Source organism: Kogia breviceps, chromosome 5 (genome assembly GCF_026419965.1).
Source record: "Kogia breviceps isolate mKogBre1 chromosome 5, mKogBre1 haplotype 1, whole genome shotgun sequence".
NCBI classification, from domain to species: Eukaryota; Metazoa; Chordata; class Mammalia; order Artiodactyla; family Physeteridae; genus Kogia; species Kogia breviceps.
The window spans coordinates 17959065-17980694 of NC_081314.1; the positions used below are offsets into that span (position 1 = coordinate 17959065).

At 39.8% G+C, this 21630-nt stretch overlaps 1 protein-coding gene across 10 annotated transcripts in view; it reads right to left on the bottom strand.

Moving 5' to 3' along the window:
• PCCB (propionyl-CoA carboxylase subunit beta) overlaps positions 1 to 21630 on the bottom strand; it is a 142329-nt gene that overhangs the window by 103580 nt on the left and 17119 nt on the right. For all 10 annotated transcript variants that reach the window (XM_067033736.1, XM_067033738.1, XM_067033735.1 and 7 more), the window contains exons 6-7: positions 15906 to 16016; positions 992 to 1100 (exon numbers count right to left, since the gene is read on the bottom strand). In XM_067033736.1, the coding sequence (XP_066889837.1) occupies positions 992 to 1100; positions 15906 to 16016 (220 nt within the window). The remainder of the gene's footprint in view (positions 1 to 991; positions 1101 to 15905; positions 16017 to 21630) is intronic.

Below are 21630 nucleotides of genomic sequence, written 5' to 3' on the forward strand. Positions count from 1 at the left end.
CTTTCCCCACACCCCTCACTCTCCATCCCTGGACCAGGTGGGAATTCTGTCACACTTTTCCCTGCAGCACCTATTTCCCTGTTTACTGCCTGACATCTCCCAGAGAGTATGAGCTCCAACGGGGTAGAGGCCAGGCCTGTCTTATCACTGCAGCCCAGCAACTGGAATAATGCCTGGTTATATGTCCATTAACACTCAAGAAAGCTGGGCAATAAAAAATAAAAGGAAAACGGCTGGCACATGTCATGGTACTCAGCAATGGCAGAACAAAGGAGGAAAGAAGGGGAATCACGTGGCCCTGGTAAGGAATCAAGCCACCATTCCTCAAGAATACTCTGAAATCACAGAAGAGCCAAACAGGACCATAGACATGACAGAGAAAGTGGGGCAGGAAACTCCCTCTCAGGTTCACCCCACCAGACTCCCTGCTTCTACCGCTGCCCCCAGAGTCTCTTCTCTACCAGGTAGCCCAACTGAGCTGTTAAAGTCAGATCATGTCATGTCTCTAATCCAACCACCCTCCTTGCCACTCACCAAGCACACCAGCCCCTCTCCTTCCTCAGAAGCCTCTGCCTGCGATGCTTCTCCCCTAGGTATGCACGCAGTCCACTCCTTCAAATCTGCTGAACTACTGCCCAGTGAGGCCTGTCCTTAGCACCCTCATTAAAACTGCAACAATCCCAACCCCCTTTACCCTGTGCTACTTTTCCCATAGCACACATACTTTTATGAATCATAATTCTTCTAACCATCATTCTAGTTAGCTCAAAAATTTCAAAGACTATGAAAGCATTAGTAGTAGCCTGTAATTTAATTTCACGAGTTTGAGATATAAATCCACCTTTATTACTATATCTGTAGACAATACATGACCCTACAGTCCATTCAAAGAAATTCTGTCGGTGAAGTGGTATCTGTAACAGACTGTCCCTTCTAGCAATTCCTCTTCTCAGTGTCTGACAACAGCAAGGTGAGCCTCGAGGCCTCTAACCTGACATGCTGGTGTGGGTCCTGGCGCCCCCAAGCTCCTCCTGGGTAACCTCCTCATTGGTGACAGACTTCACAACATCAGGGCCAGTGATGAACAAGTAGGAGGTGTCCTGAAACCAGAGAATTCCAGGAAGTTCAATCTCAGAGCACCAGAACTCAATGGAGCCACAGAGTTCACACAGCCAAGATGACAAACGCAGAGAAGACAGTGACGTGGTGGCAAAAACAGGTTAGGACGCAGCTCACAGACGCGTATCCAAACTAAAGACCCACGTTTTCCCTGCCTCGCTGTCTATCAAAAAATCTTCATTGCCTGGTTCTCTCTCAGCAAAATGGCCTGCAGGGTGGCTACCAGTCACTCATCTGTAGAACACCCTAACAGGTGACCCTTATTCAGAGCTTGCTGCACACCAAGAATTTTTCTAAGCATTTCATGGGATTGTGTCCTTAAAGCCTAGGTACTATTATCACCCCATTTATAGATCAGGAAACTGAGGCACTGTGATAGTGTGCAGCTTGCCTAAAATTAATCAGTCACTTTAAGTGAAGCCATCTGGAGACAATGATAATCCATGTTTGGTGTTTTGAGAGAGTGACAGGCTTTAATTTTTAGTTTCTAACTTAAAGATAATAAAGACATATTGTAAAAAATTTAATCAGAATAGGAGATACAGTAGAAGGTAAGTCTACATGCAGCCCTTATTTCCAGCCCTCTAATCTCCATCCCCAAAGGTGACCACTGTCAGTTTCTCTGACATCCATGCATATGAGCATTTATATACTTTTTCCCTCTTATTTTCCCTCTAGCACATTGTCCTACACACACTGTTCTCAAACTTCTTGAAGATTATTCCGTATCTGTGCAGTAGGACATGTATCACAACTTACTTGTCACCTGCTGATGGTCCTTTAGACTGCTGCCCGTGTTTTACTTATAACAAGCAATGCTGCAATAAGTATCTGACTACAATCATTTCTGTCAGCTCGCTGTTCATGTTCTTTGCCCATTCTCCTACTAGATAGTTGTTTTTATATACTAAGGACATTAGTCCCTAGACTATTATCTGTGTTTTATCAGTCTTTATTTTATGGCTCCTTGGTTTGGAATCTTGCTAGAATGGCCTAGCTAGAGAGGTCTACCTTCCCCACTCCACACAAAGACTCAAACAAATGTTCATAAGAGCATTACTTGTAACAATCAAAACCTAGAAACAGAGACTTCCCTGGTGGCGCAGTGGTTAAGAATCTGCCTGCCAATGCGGGGGACGTGGGTTCAATCCCTGGTCTGGGAAGATCCCACATAAGCCCATGCACCACAACTACTGAGCCTATGCTCTACAGCCTGCATGCCACAACTACTGAGCCCGAGTGCTGCAACTACTGAAGCCCACGTGCCTAGAGCCTGTGCTCTGCAGCAAGAGAAGCTACCACAATAAGAAGACCACGCGCTACAACAAAGAGTAGCCCCCGCTCACTGCAACTAGAGAAAGCATGCACGCAGCAACAAAGATCTAACACAGCCCAAAACAAAAAAACTAGAAACAGCCCAATTCCATCAACAAGTGAATCTCAAAATAATTATCCTAAGTGAAAGAAACCGGCCCCATCAAAAAAATTAAAAAAGAATACATATTTTTTGTATATATTTTGTACATACAAAATGTCATTTTGTATGGTTCCGTTTATATAACATTCTAGAAAATGCAAATTAATCCTGTGTGATAAAAGCAGATGAGGGCTTCCCTGGTGGCACAGTGGTTAAGAATCCGCCTGCCAATGCAGGAGACATGGGTTCAATCCCTGGTCCAGGAAGATCCCACATGCCGCGGAGCAACTAAGCCCGTGCACCACAACTAGTGAGCCCATGTGCTGCAACTACTGAAGCCCATGCACCTAGAGCCCATGCTCCGCAGCAAGAAAAGCCACTGCAATGAGAAGCCCACGCACCGCAATGAAGAGTAGCCTCCACTCGCCACAGCAAGAGAAAGCCCACATGCAGCAACGAACACCCAGCAAGCCAAAAATAAAAAAATAAAATTTTTTAAAAAATTTTTAATTAAAAAAAAAAAAGCAGATGAAGAGTTACCGAAAGACAGGGCTGGGAGGTAGGAAAGAATGAATTACAACAATACATGAGGAAGCTTTGGGAAGTGATGGTTATGTTCATTATCTTAATTGTGGTCATGGCTTCATGGTTGTATACACGCATCAAAGCTCTAATTGCACAACTTAAAGTGTGTGCAGTTCACTGTACATCAGTTATATCTCAAAGTTGTAAAAATTGTGGAAATGCAAAGGGTCAAGAATATCCCATATCCATACCACTTAAAGAAAATACCAGGGCTTCCCTGGTGGCGCAGTGGTTGAGAGTCCGCCTGTCGATGCAGGGGACACGGGTTCGTGCCCCAGTCCGGGAAGATCTCACGTGCCGCGGAGCGGCTGGGCCCATGGGCCATGGCTGCTGAGCCTGCGCGTCCGGAGCCTGTGCTCCACAATGGGAGAGGCCACAACAGTGAGAGGCCCGCGTACCACAAAAAAAAAAAAAAGAAAAAAGAAAATACAGAAGGACAACTTGCTGTACCAGGTATCAGCATTTGTCATAAAGCCATTGTAATTGATAGTATGGTACTGACTGGCACAGACACAAGCAAACAGACCAAGAAAGCTCAGCAAAACACTAGATATATGGACACTTGATTCACAATATAGATGACATCACAGAGCAGGAAAGATTGTTCTTTTCAATAAAAGGCTCTAGGTCAATTAGGTGTCTATACTGGAAAAAAAAATTTTTTTTAATCAAACTAGCCTATATTTCATACCATGTGTAAAAATCAACTCCAACTTTAGATGCAAACATAAAAGGCAAAATAATAAAACTTTTAGAAAATAGAAAGTATCTTCATGACTTCAGGGTAGGAAAAAGTTCAAGACCTAAAACACACTACCTATAAAGTATACATTTGACATTGGTTCTCCTATCAAAAGAGCACAGAAGCCAGCTTACAGGGACTCCCATTGGCTAAAGGAAGGACAATTTGAGCGTCAAAATAATGATAGTACTGTAATGGAATATAAACCACTGAATAAAATAGGAAATCCATGAACCCATATTAAGTCAATGAAATAAACAAATGCCCAAGAAAAGCAGGGCTCTTCCTTAGAGTAGATCACCAACTAATATGAAGCAAGCAGTGAAGCTGGAAAATAACCATCTTGTAAAGATTGGTTTGGATAAGAATCATCAATAGATACTAAATCAAGGAAAAAAAGTATAATGTAGAACAGCATACTTGTATGGTCTCAAAGCAACTCCCCAGTGAGTATCAGTTACAAAGAAAGAACGGTAACTACACAGTGGAGAAACCAGACAACACCTCAACAATGATCAAATTAATGTCACCAATGAAGGGCAGATGGCCATCACTTGCCTCCAGATGTGATCATTTGAGCAGGATACAACATCACTAATGTAGAGGACAGGCTGGGATACCTAAACTGATTCTGATCATGAGGAAATACCAGATAAACCCAAATTGAGCAACAATCTATGAAATAATTCATTCTGTAGCCTTCAAAATGTCATGACAAAGAGTCTGAGGAATTGTCGCAGAGTAAAGGAAATTAATGCAACATGACAACTAAATGCAATATGTGATCCTGAAATGGATCCTGTACTGGAGAAAGAAAATGCCATTAAGGACATTTTGGGGACAAGTGACCAAACTGGAATCTAGATGGTGGAGTAGACAACAGTATTATATCAGATAGACTACGTTAGGCATATGTGAAACAAGTCATAATAAATTTTAAAAGACTGAAATCATACAAACTATCTTGTTTGATTGCAATGGAATGAAACTAGAAACAAGAAAAGCTGGAAACTTACAAATATGTGGAAATTAAACATCACACATTTTTAAAATAAATTTATTTATTTTTGGCTGCGTTGGGTCTTCCTTGCTGCGCACAGGCTTTCTCTACCTGTGGTGAGTGGGGGCTACTCTTCGTTGTGGTGCACGGGCTCCTCATTTCGGTGGCTTCTCTTACTGCAGAGCATGGGCTCTAGGCGTGCAGGCTTCAGTTGCTGTGGCACACAGGCTCAGCAGTTGTGGCTTGCAGGCTCTAGAGCCCAGGCTCAGTAGTTGCGGTGCACGGGCTTAGTTGCTCCGCAGCATGTGGGATCTTCCTGGACCAGGGCTCAAACACGTGTCCCCCGCACTGGCAGGTGGATTCTTAACCACTGCACCACCAGGGAAGTCCCAAACACCACACTCTTAAAACAGCCAATGGACCAAAGATAAATCAAGGGAAATTAGAAAATATTGAGAAATGAAAACGTACAAAAACAGTGCTAAGAGGGGAATTTAAAGCTGTTAAACACACTAAGAAAGTAAGTTCTCAGGGCTTCCCTCATGGCTCAGTGGTTAAGAATCCGCCTGCCAATGCAGGGGACACAGGCTTGAGCCCTGGTCTGGGAAGACCCACATGCCGCCGAGCAACTAAGCCCGTGCAACAGCAACTACTGAGCCTGCGCTCTAGAGCCTGTAAGCCACAACTACTGAGCCTATGTGCCACAACTTCTGAACCCCATGCGCCTAAAGCCCATGTTCTACAATGAGAGAAGCCACCAAAATGAGAAGTCCATGCACCGCAACGAAGAGCAACCCACGCTCACCGCAACTAGAGAAAGCCTGTGTGTAGCAAGAAAGACCCAATGCAGCCAAAAAATTCAAATAAGCAAAAAAAAATACCAGAAAGTTCTCAACCTAACTTTACACCTAAGGAACTAAAAAAAAAAAAAAAAAAAAAGGAAAAGAAAAGAAAAGAAAAAGAACTAAACCCAAAGTTAGCAAAAGAAAGAAAATAAAGATTAGAGCCAAGATAAGTGAAAAATAGAAAAAATAGAGGGAGGAAAAAAAAAATCAGCAAAACCAGAACTTGGTACCTCAAAAAGATCAATAAAATTGACAAATATTTAGCTAGATGGACTAAGAAAAAATAGACTCAAATTACTAAGATCAGAAATGAAAGTGGGGACATCACTACCAATTCCACAGAAATAAAAAGATTATAGGAGTACTATGAACAATTCTATACAACAAATTGGATAACCTGGATGATACGGACAAATTCCTAGAAACACACAACCTACCACCAAGACTGAATCATGAAAAAATAGAAAATCTGAATAGACCTGTAACTAGTAAGGAGACTGAATCAGTAATCAAAAACCTCCCAAAGAAAAGCCCAAGACCAAATGGCTTCACCAGTGAATTCTACCAAACATTTTAAGAAAGATTAAACACCAATCTTTCTCAAGCTCTTCCCAAAAAATTAAAGAGAAGGAAATACCTCCTAATTCATTCTGAGACCCAGCATTACCTTAATACCAAAGCCAGACAAAGACACTACAAGAAAAGTACACATCAATATCCCATATAAATATTGATGCAAAAATGCTCAACAAAATACTAGCGGATCTAATTCAACATTTTATAAGGAATTATACACCAAGACCAAGAGGAATTCTTTCCTGAAATGCAAGGATGGTTGAACACACCTATATCAATACACCACATTAAAAGAACAAAGGGAAGAAAATACATGATCATCTCAATGCAGAAAAAGCATGACAAAATTCAATACTCTTTCATGATAAACATACTCAGAAAACTAGAAAGAAACTACTTCAACATGATTAAGGCCACATATGAAAAACCCACAGCTAACATTATACTCAATGGTTAAAGACTGGAAGCTTTTCCTCTAAGATCAGGGACAAGGCAAGGATGCCCGCTTTCTCCACTTCCATTCAACACAGTATTGGAAATCCTAGCCACAGCAATTAGTCAAGAAAAAGAAAAAGGCACCCAAATCAGAAAGGAAGAAGTAAAATATCTGTTTGCAGATGACATGGATTTTACATGTAGGTAATCCCAAAGATTCCACACATGCACAAACTTAGAATAAACAAATTAAGTTGCAGGATACAAAATTAACACATCAAAATCAGTTGCATTTCTGTATGCTAACAATGACCAATCTGAAAAGGAAGTTACAAAAACAATTTCATTTACAATAGTTTCTAAAAGGATAAAGTACTTAGGTATAACTTAGCCAAAAAGGCAAAAAAAAAACTTGTACAGTGAAAATTATAAAACATTTCTGAAAGAAATAAAATAAGACATAATGGAAAAGATATCTTCTATTTATGGATTGAAAGACTCAATACTGTTAAGATGTAAAAACTACCAGGAAGATCCCACATGCCACGGAGCGGCTGGGCCCATGAGCCATAGCCGCTGAGCCTGCGCGTCCAGAGCCTGTGCTCCACAACAGGACAGGCCACAACAGTAAGAGGCCCGCGTACTGCAAAAAAAAAAAAAAAACTACTGAAAGCAATGTACAGATTCAACATTATCCCTATCAAAATCTCAATGACATTTTTACAGAAATAGAAAAATCCATCCTAAAGTTGATGTGGAATCTCAAGGGACTCTGGGTACAGCCAAAACAATTCTGAAACAGAACAAGGTTGGAGGTCTCACACTTCCTGACTTTAAAACCTACTAAAAAGCTACAGAAATCAAAACAGTGTGGTACTGGCATAAAGAAAGACATATAGACCAATGGAACAGAATAGAGAACCCAGAAATAAACCCTTCCATGCCTGGTCAAATGGTTTTCAACAATAATACTTAGACCATTGAATGGAGAAAGAACAGTCTTTTCAACAAATGGTGCCGGATCCCACTCCTGGGCATATATGCACAGAAAACTCTAATTCAAAAAAAACAGGTGCACCTCAGTATTCATATTTATAGCACTATTTACAATAGCCAAGACATGGAACCAACCTAAATGTCCATCAACAGATGAATGAATAAAGAGTGGTATATATATACACAATGGAATACTACTCAGCCATAAAAAAGAATGAAATAATGCCATTTGCAGCAACATGGATGGACCTAGAGATTATCATACTAACTGAACCAAGTCAGAAAGAGAAAGACAAATATCATATGATACCACTTATATATGGAATCTAAAATATGATACAAATGAACTTATTTACAAAAGAGAAACAGACTCCCAGACACAGAAAACTTATGGTTATCAAAGAGGAAGGGGTGGAGACAGGAATAAATTAGGAGTTTGGGATTGACAGATACACACTACTATATATAAAATAGGAAAACAAGGACCTACTGTATAGCACAGGGAACTATATTCAATACCCTGTAATAAACTATAATGGAAAAGAAAAAAAATAGTGCTAGGAAAACTGGATATCCATGTGCAAAAACATGAAGTTGGACCTTATGTTACATCATATACAAAAATTAACTCAAAATGGATCAAAGGACTAAACATAAGAGCTAAAACTACAAAACTTAGAAGGAAACATACAGGGAAAGTATGTGACACTGGATTTGGCAAGATTTCTTGGGTATGATAACAATAGCAGAGATTACAAAAATAGACAAACTGGACTTCATCAGAATTAAAATCTTCTGTGCAAAGAACACTAACAGAATGGGAGAAAATATTTTCAAATCATGATCTGTTAAGGGATTAATATCAGAATATATGAAGAACCTACAACTCAACAACAATAAAATGATCCAATCAAAAAATGAACGGGGGGGGTGGGATAGGGAGGGTGGGAGAGAGGGTGATGCAAGAGGGAGGAGATGTGGGAGCATGTGTGTATGTATAACTGATTTAGTTTGTTGTAGAGGGAAAACTAACACACTATTGTAAAACAATTATACTCCAATAAAGATGTTAAAAAAAAAAAAAAAAAAAAAAAAAAAAATGAACAGAAGACTTGCACAGACATGTCTCCAAAAAAGATATACCAGTGGCAAATAATATGAAAAGAGGCTCAACATCACTAATCATTTGGGAAATATAAATGAAAACCACAGTGAGATACCACTTCACACACATTAGGATAGTTATTATCAAAACAGAAAACAAACACTGGCAAGGATGTAGAGAAATTGGAACCCTTTGTGCAATGCTGGTGGGAATGTTAAATGGTGAAGCCACTATGGAAAACAGTATGATGTTTCTTCAAAATATTAAACAGAATTACCATAATACCCAGTAACTCCACTCCTAGGTGTATGCCCAAAAGAACTGAAAACAGGGATTCAAACAGATACATGTACACCAACGTTTATTACAGCATTAATCACAGTAGCCAAAAGGTGGAAACAACTCAAGTGTTCATTGGCAGATGAATGAATAAACAAAATGTAGTATTACATACAAAGGTATATTAATCAGTCTAAAAAAGGAAGGCAATTCTGACACATGGTACCATATGGATGAACCTTGAAGACATTATGCTAAGTGAAATAAGCCAGTCACAAATGTACAAATATTGTATGAGTCCACAACTTCTGCAACAGGAAGGGCCTGGGAGTAGGGAATGGAGAACTCATGTTTAATGAGTACAGAGTTTCAACTGGGGTAGATGAAAAAGTTCTGGAGATGACTGGTGATGATGGTTGCACAAAAAATGCAAAGGTACCTAAGGCCACAGAACTGTAACTTACATCTTACCACTTAACCACTTATGTATATTCTACAATTTTTTTTTAAATGTACTGTATCAGTGTTAAACTTCTGGAATTTAACAACTGGTTATGTAAGAAAACATCCTAGTTCTTAATTATATACTGGGGACTTCCCTAGCGGCCCAGTGGCTAAGACTCCACACTCATAATGGAGGGGGCCCAGGTTCAATCCCTGGTCAGGGAACTAGATCCCACATGCTGCAACTAAGAGTTCGCATGCCACAACTAAAGATCCAGCATGCCACAGCAAAGATCCCACAAGCGGCAATGAAGATCCTGCGTGCCGCAACTAAGACCCGGCACAGCCTAATTAATTAATTTTTTTTAAAAAATTATATACTGAAGCATTAAAAGGTAAAGGGACATGATATATATAACCCACTCTCAAACAGTTAAGAATTCTGTAAATTAGAAATTTCAAGATAAAAAGATTTTTTAAAAATTCTGCTCAAAGGATAGCATTGAGAAGAAAAAACTGAAGTCACAGAGTGGGAGAAGACAGGTGCCATATATATAATTGATAAAGAACTTACATCCAGAATATACAAAGAACTGCTAAAGATCAGTAAGAAGAAAACAAAAGCCTCAATTTTTAAAAAGGGGTAAAATAGATGAACAGCCATGCCATGAAAGAAACAAGAGGGAATTCCCTGGCGATCCAATGGTTAGGACTCAGCGCTTTCACTGCTGAGGCCCAGGTTCAATCCCTGGTCAGGCAGTTAAGAGCCTGCAAGCTGCGCAGCACAACCGAAAAAAAAAGAAAAAAGAAACATATGAAAAGGTGTTCAACCTCATTAGTCATGGAAATGCAGATTAAAACAATGAGAGGGCTTCCCTGGTGGTGCAGTGGTTAAGAATCCACCTGCCAATGCAGGAGACATGGGTTCGAGCCCTGGTCCGGGTAGATCCCACATGCCACGGAGCGGCTGGGCCCATGACCCATGGATAAATCTTATAAACATGCATCACAGTCATGCACAAAAGAATGCATATTGTGTTTCACTTTACATTAAAGGTAAAATAGGCAGCATTAACCCCATTGTTTAGTGAGACATAATTAAAATTTTAAACTGTAGAGCAAAACAAATTTTAAAATTACCATAAAAGTTGAGACCAATACTTCTAGACAGGATGGATGGAGACAATACTGATTACGAGGGTAATGGGGGCAGGCTCCTGGAGGGCCATTTCTTGATCTGGGTGTCATTTACATGGATCTGTACTTTATAATAATTGTTAAACTTCACATATTTTATGTACTTCCCCAAGTATGTATTACATTAGAAATTTTAAATTGTTTAAAATTTTTTAATTAACTGGGAGAGGAGGCAGAGACAGAAGCAGGAAGACCAGTTAGAAGGATTATGCAATAATCCAGGTGAGGTGCTTGAATCAAAGTAATAGCAGTGTAAGTAATAATAAGTACATAGGAATTTTATTATATTTTAGATTATATCCTAAAATAGAGCAAATATTATTTTAGACTGATTGAACTCGGAATGTAACAGAAAAATGAGTCAATGTTTTTGACCTGAGCCACTGGAAGGCTGGTCTTGCCATTTATTGAGATGGGGAAGGCTATAAAAGAGCACTCTGGGAGGGGCTCATTAGAGATCAAAACCTATCAATTTTGTGAAACCCATTAAAGTCCAAATGGAAATGTTGATAGGCAACTGAATGTTTAATCCTGGAGTTCAGGAGACAGTTCCATACTGAAGAAATAGGATTGAGAGTTGTCAGCATATACAAGATGGATATTTAAAGTCTTGAGGTAGGATAAGATCACCAAGGGAATGAGAGAATTGCTAGAAGAAAACCAAGGGAGTATAGTGCCCTGATGTTTCAAAGAGGAAGAAGTGATGACATAGGTCAAATGCTGCTGGAAGGTCAAGTAAGATAGGACTGAGAAATGTCAATTGGATTTAATGATATAGAAATCATTGGTGTCTTTGATACAAGAAACTGCCATTATCAGTGACCCTGAATAGAACAATATCCTTTCCATCATAAATTAAATGTCTAAATACATTTAGATCTATCTGTCAATTCTGTTTCTCAATTCTGTTCTGTTCCCTGGTCTATTTATTTACAAATTGAACAAATAGTTTTAGTTATTTTAGCTTTATAACATTTTCTCACCTGGCAAGGCTAGCCCTTCATTGCACTTCCTTCATGGAATGTCTACTCTTACATTGTAGTTTTCTTGTTAATATGAACTTGTCTAGACCTTTAAGAAAGAATCTGTTAGAATTTTATTGTACTCTCATTAAACACATGGAATAGTTAGGATGTAGAATGGTTAAGGCTTAATGATTAGTTGCAGAGGACAAGAAAGAGGAGGTGGTGCCAATATGCAGATATTAATTAAAATTCTGCAAGTGGAGGATGGGACTGCTTAGAATGAAAACACAGGATTAAAAGATACAGTGTACAAAAAGTCAACAGACAGAAATCAGTTGTATTTCTATACACTATGTACAAAATATACACTATATAGAAAATATCTGAAAAAGAAATAAAACCTGCCCATTCATGATAGCATCAAACATTACAAAATACCTATGTATAAATTTAACCAAGGAGGTGAAAGATCTAAACACTGAAAATTATAGGACTGATGAAAAACACCAAAGATGACAGAAGTGGGAAAAAAATCCCATGTTTATAAAAATATTGTTAAAATGTCTGTACTACCCAAAGCCATCTATAGATTCAATGCAACTCCTATCAAAATTCCAATATCATTTTTCTACAGAAATATGGCGTCACATAAAAAGAAACACAGACCAATGGAACAGAATCAAGAGCCCAGAAACAAACTCTCATGTATACAATCAACAAATACTTGACAAGGGAGTCAAGAACACTAAATGGGGAAAAGACAGTCTCTTCAATAAATGATGGTGGAAAAACTGGATAACTACATGCAGAAGATGAAACTGGACACATATCTATACCACTCACAAAAATTAACTCAAAATAGATTAAAGACTTAAAGACCCGACTCTGTAAAACTCCTAGAAAAAAACATAGGAGAAACACTCCCTGACACTGCTCTTGGCAATAATTTTATGGATGACACCAAAAGCAAATGCAATAGAAACAAAAATTAGTAAGTGGGACTACTGCAAACTAAAAAGTTTCTACACAGCAAAAGCAACAATCAACAAAATGAAAAGGCAACCTACTGAATAGGAGAAAATATTTGCAAATCATATATCTGATAAGGGATTAATATCCAAAATATATAGAGAACTCATAAAACTTAACAGCAAAAAAAAATTTTTTGATTAAAAAATGGGTAGAGGATCTGAATAGACATTTTCCAAAGAAAACATACAAATGGCTAATGAAAAGATGCTCAACATCACTCATCAGAGAAATGCAAATCAAAACCACAATGAGGTTTTAGCCTCACACCTCTTAGAATGGCTATTATCAAAAAGACAAGAAATAACAAGTGCTAGTAAAGTTCTGGAGAAAAGGGAACACTTGTGCACTCTCGGTAGGAATGTAAATTGACACAGCCACTATGGAAAACAGTATGGAGGTTCCTCAAAAAACTAAAAGTAGAACTACTAAATAATCCAGCAATGCCACTTCTGGGTATATATCCAAAGGAAATAAAATCAGGACCTCAAACAGATGACTGCATTCCCATTTCATTGCAGCATTATTCACAGTAGCCAAGATATGGAAACAACCTAAGTGTCCATCAATGGATGAATGGATTTTAAAAAATGTGACATGCAAATACACATATACACACAGAATTATCCACTGGATATCCATATCAATTAAAAAAATGACACATACATACACACAGACAAACACAGAGAAATATTATTCAGCCATGAGAAAGAAGGAAATCCTGCCATTCGTGACATGAATGGATCTTTAGGGCATTTCATTTAGCATATGCTAAGTAAAATAAGTCAGACAGAGGAAGAGAAATACCGTATGATCTCACTTATACGTGGAACCTAAAACAGCTGAACTCACAGAAAAAGAATAGTGGTTACTAAGAGCGGGGCTGGTGTTGGAGTGAGGGGAGATGTTGGTCAAAATATACAAACTTCCAGGTATAAGATGAAGTTCTGGGGATCTAATGTACAACATGGAGATTATAGTTAACAGTACTGTACCAAATACTTGAAAACTGCTAAGAGAGTAGATCTTAAACGTTAATCACCACAAAAAAGAAATGGTAATTATGAGAGCACTATGGGGGTAATCATTTTACAATATGTAAGTATCAAATCAACACGTACACCTTAAGGGGGTTTCCCTGGTGGCACAGTGGTTAAGAATCGCCTGCCAATGCAGGAGACACGGGTTCAAGCCCTGATCCGGGAAGATCCCACATGCAGCAGAGCAACTAATACAGTGTGCCACAACTACTGAGCCTGCGCTCTAGAGCCTTCAACCCACAGCTACTGAAGCCTGTGCGCCTAGAGCCTGTGCTCCGCAACAAGAGAAGCCACCGCAATGAGAAGCCCGTGCACTGCAACGAAGAGTAGCCCCCGCTGACCGCAACTAGAGAAAGCCTGCGCACAGCAATGAAGACCCAACGCAGCCAAAAATAAATTAATTAATGAATTTTTTTTAATGTACACCTTAAACTTAAACAATGTTATATGTCAATTATATCTCAATAAAACTGGGAAAAAGTGTTTTTAAAATAAGACAAAGCAGGGCTTTCCTGGTGGTGCAGTGGTTAAGAATCCTCCTGCCAATGCAGGGAACATGGGTTCGAGCCCTGGTCTGGGTAGATCCCACATGCCGCGGAGCAACTAAGCCCATGCACCACAACTACTGACGCTGTGCTCTAGAGTCTGCAAGCCACAACTACTGAAGCCCACGAGCCTAGAGCCCGTGCTCCACAACGAGAAGCCACCGCAGTGAGAACCCAGTGCACTGCAATGAAGAGTAGCCCCCACTCGCCTCAACTAAAGAAAGCCCACGTGCAGCAGTGAAGACCCGACACAGCTAAAAAAAAAAAAAAAAAAAAAAGAATAAATTAATTTTTTAAAAAAATAAGAGAAAGCAGTTTAGATTTTCCAGCATGTATGTAGGGAGAGGAGGAAGGAATGGCCTTAGCCAGAGGAATTGATCCCATACCTCCATTCCTGCCAGGTAGGAAGACAGCTGGGGTAGCACCACATAGGTATGGCATATACAGATTTAGTGGGCAAAGTTCAAGGAATCCTGCTTTGCTCAGGAAATAAGAGATGTGGTCATCTTAATTGTTAAAGTCCACCCTAAACTGAACACTGAACATTTAGGTTGCTTTTAATCTGTCACCAAGAAAGAATAGTTGAATCAAGGAGTAAGCACTTCGCTAAACTTTAATTCCTACCGCCAAAGAGAAAAGTGTTTCCTATCTACGTTCCCTCTATTTACACTGTTTTCATACTGAATGACTCTCTTTCCTTTTTGCCCCCTCATTTTTTTTTTTTTTTTTTTTTTTTTTTTTTTTTTTTTTTTTTTTTTTTGCGGTATGCGGGCCTCTCACTGCTGTGGCCTCTCCCGTTGCGGAGCACAGGCCCAGCGGCCATGGCTCACGGGCTTAGTTGCTCCGCGGCACGTGGGATCCTCCCGGACCAGGGCACGAACCCGTGTCCCCTGCATCGGCGGGCGGACTCCCAACCACTGCGCCACCAGGGAAGCCCTTGTCCCCTCATTTGTCTTGACATTTATTGCTCATTATGGTTAAAAATATTTAAGAGGAAAAGACTGATTTTTTTTTTAAGTATCATGTTAAAGGTAATTACCCATGTATGATATCAAATAGGCTTCTTTTAAAAATCATTTTAAAATATCATTTCATATAAATCATGTAATAAAGATATGTACCTCTTTACAATGAAGTTGGAGATCAGATTTACCATGACCATCATAGACAAAATGTAATAAAATGGCAAACAGCTGAAGAAATAAAGGTGGGACATAAGAAACAACCTCCTAGTGAAGCAGTTTACAGAAAAGCTTTCCATGAGAAACTTTCTGAATAGGATTCAGTAAACGATCATCTGTCTGGGCAGAGGATAGGACCTTTGATTACCTGAAAATCATTTGCAATTCAGATCAACAAGTAAAATCACCCACCAATGAAGCAGACAAGCACATTCTGCCACCGAACCCACACAAGCTACAGTTTTCATGCCAAAACCTTCTCTCCACCAAGACCTTATCAGCACTGCATTGAAATCCAATAAGCGTGCAGATAACAACCCAGATCTGGGTCAGGAATTATTGTTATTGCAGGTGAGGTACTGCACAACTTTCAAAGGGCAGGAGAACCAGGTCCTTCTTTCTTACCTTTACCATGAACGTGAAGTCTGTTAGGGCCGGGGAGTAGACAGCCCCACCGGCACATGGGCCCATGATCAGAGAAATCTGAGGGATGACTCCGGATGCCGTGACATTCCTCTGCCAAAAGAGAAAGGCAAAGGCATCTGGTTACAGAGGTGTTCAAGGCATTACCTGCAGAAAGACAGAGGCAACAATAAAAGTACATTTGGCTTTTATTCACAGAAATTCTGTCCTAGAGACAAGAGGCCTAATCTGTACAGTTTCTTCCAGAATTGTATATGCAACTTTTCCCCATAACTGGTGGGATGGTTGGCATATTACTTTCTGGGCCAAGTAACCTCTTCTCTCCTTGGCAGGGCAGTAGTTCCCCAAAAGCTCCATCAGGACATGAGCTCAGAGAGAATCCTACCACTCTCACCCCAGCTCTAAACACACTTCAGGCCAGGACCCCTGTCTGTACAAAGCTGGCTGGAAGAATGAATGAAAATCTTAGGTGGAATATACAGGGCCAACACTCACCCTGGATCCATGACCTGTACTTGGAGCCCCTTCACACCCTCCACAGAGGATGCCCAACAGTTACAAGGCAAGGCTAAGAGGCAGGTGCTACTTTATTCAGTCTTCAATGTCTGCCCACCCCTACACAGGGCAGATGGGCAATACGGAGGTGGCAGAAGGCAAAAAGGTTCCATAGGGACAAAGGTGTTGTGAAGAGCCAAGCCTCAGGCCACCTTCTAGGAAAAACAAGATTTCCCAGGGGGCTAGAAGACCCTGGAAAGATAAGAGCCCAATGACTCCTTGCCCATCCCCCAGCTTCTATCCTTTCCTGAGCCCCATCAGCTTAAGAGAAGTATGTCTACTTTTAGCCCTGCCCTGGGTCTGAGACTAATTTCTATAATTCACAGGAGATAGCTCAGGACAGCACAAAAAGGCATCCACAGAGAGGATTCTGAGAAGATAGTAGAACGGTAAGCACCAGGAATCTGTCTCCCCACCTGGACAAAAATTACACTGGCAGAATCTGTCTGATGTAACTTTTTGAAACTCTGTTAAGCCTACTGAAGGCTTAACATCCATAGGAAGATTTGGAGGGCAAATTGCGGTTAATTTCAGTCAATTTCAACTGGTGGCACAGTAGCGGCTACCCTTACCCACCCGCTACCCCCAGCCATGAGGCATGCAGCTGTGCATGTGTTCCTGGAGTGGCTTACACAGAGGCAGACAAAAAGGACCCTGCCCTCCAAATATCACAGATCTATGCTCCAACAGCTGATTGTTGATTCTGATCAGAGGTGAAGTTAGGCAGCCATTGTTGTTGCACCTCACCTCATTGTTGCAAGCTCCTCCCCCTCCAGCTCAAAATCACTTGCATTAGGGAAATGCAAATCAAAACTAGAATGAGATACCACATCACACACATTAGGATGACTACTATCAAAAAAACAGAAAACAAGTGGTGTTGGTAAGGATGTAGAGAAAGTAGAACCCTTGTGCACTGTTGGTAAGAATATAAAATGGTACAGCCGCTATGAAAAACAGCATGGTGGTTCCTCAAAAAATTTTAAATAAAATTACCAAATGATCCAGAAATTCTACTTCTGGGGATATACCAAAAAGAATGGAAAACAGGGTCTCAAGGAGATAACCTGTACACCCACATTCATAGCAGCATTACTGACAATAGGTGAAATGTGGAATCAACCCAAATGCCCATCAACGGAAAAATGAATAAACAAAATGTGGTATATCTATACAATGGAATATTATTCATCCTTAAAAAGGAAGGAAATCCTGTCACATGTTACAACATAGATGAAACTTGAGGACATTGTGCTAAGTGAAATAATAAGGCAGTCACAAAAAGACAAACACTGTACAATTTTACTTAAGTTATTTAGTCAAAACAATAGAGACAAAGTAGAATGGTGGTTACCAGGTGCAGGGTGAGGGGATAATGGGGGAGTGACTGTTTAATGGGTACAGAGTTTCAGTTTTGCAAGACAAAAAGTTATGGAGATGGCCCCTGTCCACCTCCCTGCGGCTGCCCCACTGGCTGAAAAGTTTCTCCAGGTGTGTAATTCCAGGCTACCACCAGCACAGAGTGTGCACGCCAGCCAGGAACCAGCCCACCTGATGGCCCGGGGGCAACAGATATGTCAGAAACTGAAGCAAGAAAGTACTCAGCAGAGGGAAGAGTCAAGATGGCAGACTAGGAGGACACAGAATTCATGTCTCTGCACACCTAGGGCACCTACTAGGCACCGGTGGGGGACCACAGACACCTAAGGGGATGGGAGGAACCTCCAGCGACAGGGTCCTAAGCAAAGGCCCTGTCCCCTGCTCAGACATCACCCCCCCCACCGGCCTAGGTTCCACCCCACTCTAAACCCCGCCCCTGCCTAAGTTCCACCCCTCCTAAACTCCGCCCCCAGAGCCAAGGCTTTTTTTTTTTTCTTTTTCTTTTTTCCTCTTTTAGATTGGGGTTCTGTTTTACCTTGTTGATTCACCATTGTTGATTCATTTATATTTTTATTTTTCCTAATAAATTTTTTATTTTCCAATTTTATTTTATTCTTCATACATTGTTACTGTTCTCTCCTTTTGGCTTGTCCCCCCCACCGCCCCACTTTTTTTCTCTTTTTTCTGTTGTGGTTTTATTTTACCTTGTTGCAATTGTTTCAATTATATTTTTATTTTTCCTAATATATTTTTTATCTTTCTAATTTTATTTTGTTTTTTATTCTTTGATATTGTACTGCTCCTTTTCTTTTTTTTTTTTTCTTTTTTTTTTTGCCACAACACACAGCTTGTGGATATTGGTTCCCAGACCAGAGGCTGGACCCAAGCTCCTGTGGTGGGATCTCTAAGTCCAAACTGCTAGACTAACAGAGAACCTCAGACCCCAGGGAGTACTAATCAGAGTGAGGTCTCCTGGAGGTATTAATCTCAGCACCAAGACCCAGATCTATCCAACTGCCTGCAAACTCCAATGCTGGATGCCTCAAGCCAAACAACCAGTAAGACAGGAATACCGCCCCACCTATCCAAAAAGAAAAAACAAAAATGAAACAACAAAAAAATACGTTACAGACGAAGGAGCAAGGTAAAAACCTAAAAAATCTAATAAATGAAGACAAAATAGGCAACCTATCTGAAAAAGAATTGAATATAATGACAGTAAAGATGTTCAAAAACCTCAGGAACAGAATGAAGGAAATACAAGAAACACTTAACAAGGATCTAGAAGAACTAAAGAGCAAACAGTGATGAACAAAATAACTGAAATTAATAATACTCTAGAAGAAATCAATAGCAAAATAACTGAGGCAGAAGAATGGATAAGTGACCTGCAAGATACAATAGTGGAAAGAACTGCCAAGGAGCAGAATAAAGAAAAAATAATGAAAAGAATTGAGGACAGTCTAAGAGACCTGTGGGACAACATTAAACACACCAACATTCGAATTATAACAGTCTCAGAAGAATAGAAAAAGAAAGGGTCTGAGAAAATACTTGAAGAGATTATAATCGAAAACTCCCTAACATGGGAAAGGAAACAGTCAATCAAGTCCAGAAGCAGAGTCCCATACAGGATAAACCCAAAGAGAAACACACTGAGACACATATTAAGGAAACTATCAAAAACTGAATACAAAGAAAAAATATTAAAAGCAGAAATGGAAAAGCAACAAGTAATATACAAGGAAATACCCATAAGGTTAACAGCTGATTTTTCAGCAGAAACTCCACAAGGAAGAAGGGAGTGGCAGGACATATTTAAAGTGATAGAAGGGAAAAACCTACAAGCAAGATTACTCCACCCAGCAAGGATCTCATTCAGATTCAACGGAGAAGTTAAAACTTTTACAGACAAGCAAAAGGTAAGAGAATTCAGCACCACCAAACCAGCATTACAAAAAATGCTAAAGGAACTTTTCTAGGCAGGAAACACAAGAGAAGGAAAAGACCTACAATAACAAACCCAAAACAATTAAGAAAATGATAACAGAAACATACATCTCGATAACTACCTTAAATATAAATGGATTAAATGCTGCAACCAAAAGACATAGACTGGCTGAATGGATACAAAAACAAGACCCATATATATGCTGCCTACAAGAGACCCACTTCAGACCTAGGGACACAGACAGACTGAAAGTGAGGGCATGGAAAAACACACCCCATGCAAATGGAAATCAAAAGAAAGCTGGAGCAGCAATTCTCATGTCAGATAAAATAGACTTTAAAATAAAGACTATTACAAGAGACAAAGAAAGACACTACATAATGATCAACAGATCAATCCAAGAAGAAGATATAACAATTGTAAATATTTATGCACTCGACATAGGAGCACCTCAATTATAGGGCAAATGCTAACAGCCATAAAAGGGGAAACTGACAGTAACACAGTCATAGTAGGGGACTTTAACATCACACTTTCACCAATGGACAGATCACCCAAAATGAAAATAAATAAGGAAACACAAGCTTTAAATGATACATTAAACAAGAGAGACTTGATTGATATCTATAGGACATTCCATCCAAAAACAACAGAATACACTTTCTTCTCAAGTGCTCATGGAACATTCTCCAGGATAGACCTATCTTTGGTCACAAATCAAGCCTTGGTAAATTTAAGAAAAGTGAAATTGTATCAAGTATCTTTTCCAACCACAACACTATGAGACTAGATATCAATTCCAGGAAAAAAACCTAAAAACAAAAAATACCTAGAAACAAATGACAATGGGAACACGACAAACAAAAACCTATGGGATGCAGCAAAAGCAGTTCTAAGAGGGAAGTTCATAACAATACAATCCTACCTCAAGAAACCTCTCAAGGACTTCCCTGGTGGCGCAGTGGTTGAGAGTCCGCCTGCCGATGCAGGGGATACGGGTTCATACCCTGGTCCGGGAAGATCCCACATGCCGCGGAGCAACTAAGCCTGTGTGCCACAACTACTGAGCCTGCACTCTAGAGCCTGCAAGTCACAACTACTGAGCCCACACACCACAACTATCGAAGCCCCTGCGCCTAGAGCTCGAGCTCTGCAACGAAGAGTAGCCTCCACTCGCCGCAACTAGAGAGAAAGCCCATGTGCAGCAACGAAGACCCAACACAGCCAAATATAAATAAATAAATTTAAAAAAAAAAAAGAAAGAAACATCTCAAATAAACAAACTAACCTTACATCTAAAGCAATTAGAGAAACAACAACAAAAAAAACCCAAAGTTAGCAGAAGGAAAGAAACCAAAAAGATCAGATCAGAAGTAAATGACAAAGAAATGAAGGAAACAATAGTAAAGATCAATAAAACTGAAAGCTGGTTCTTTAAGAAGATAAACAAAATTCATAAACCATTAGTCAGACTCATCAAGAAAAAAAGGGAGAAGACTCAAGTCAACAGAATTAGAAATGAAAAAGGTAAAGTAACAAATGACACTGCAGAAATACGAAGGATCATAAGAGATTACTACAAGCAACTATATGCCAATAAAATAGACAACCTGGAAGAAATGGACAAATTCTTAGAAAAGTACAACCTTCTGAGACTGAACCAGGAAGAAATAGAAAATATAAACAGACCAATCACAGGCACTGGAATTGAAACTGTGATTAAAAATCTTCCAACAAACAAAAGCTCAGGACCAGATGGCTTCACAGGCAAATTCTGTCACACATTTAGAGAAGAGCTAACACCTACACTTCTCAAACTCC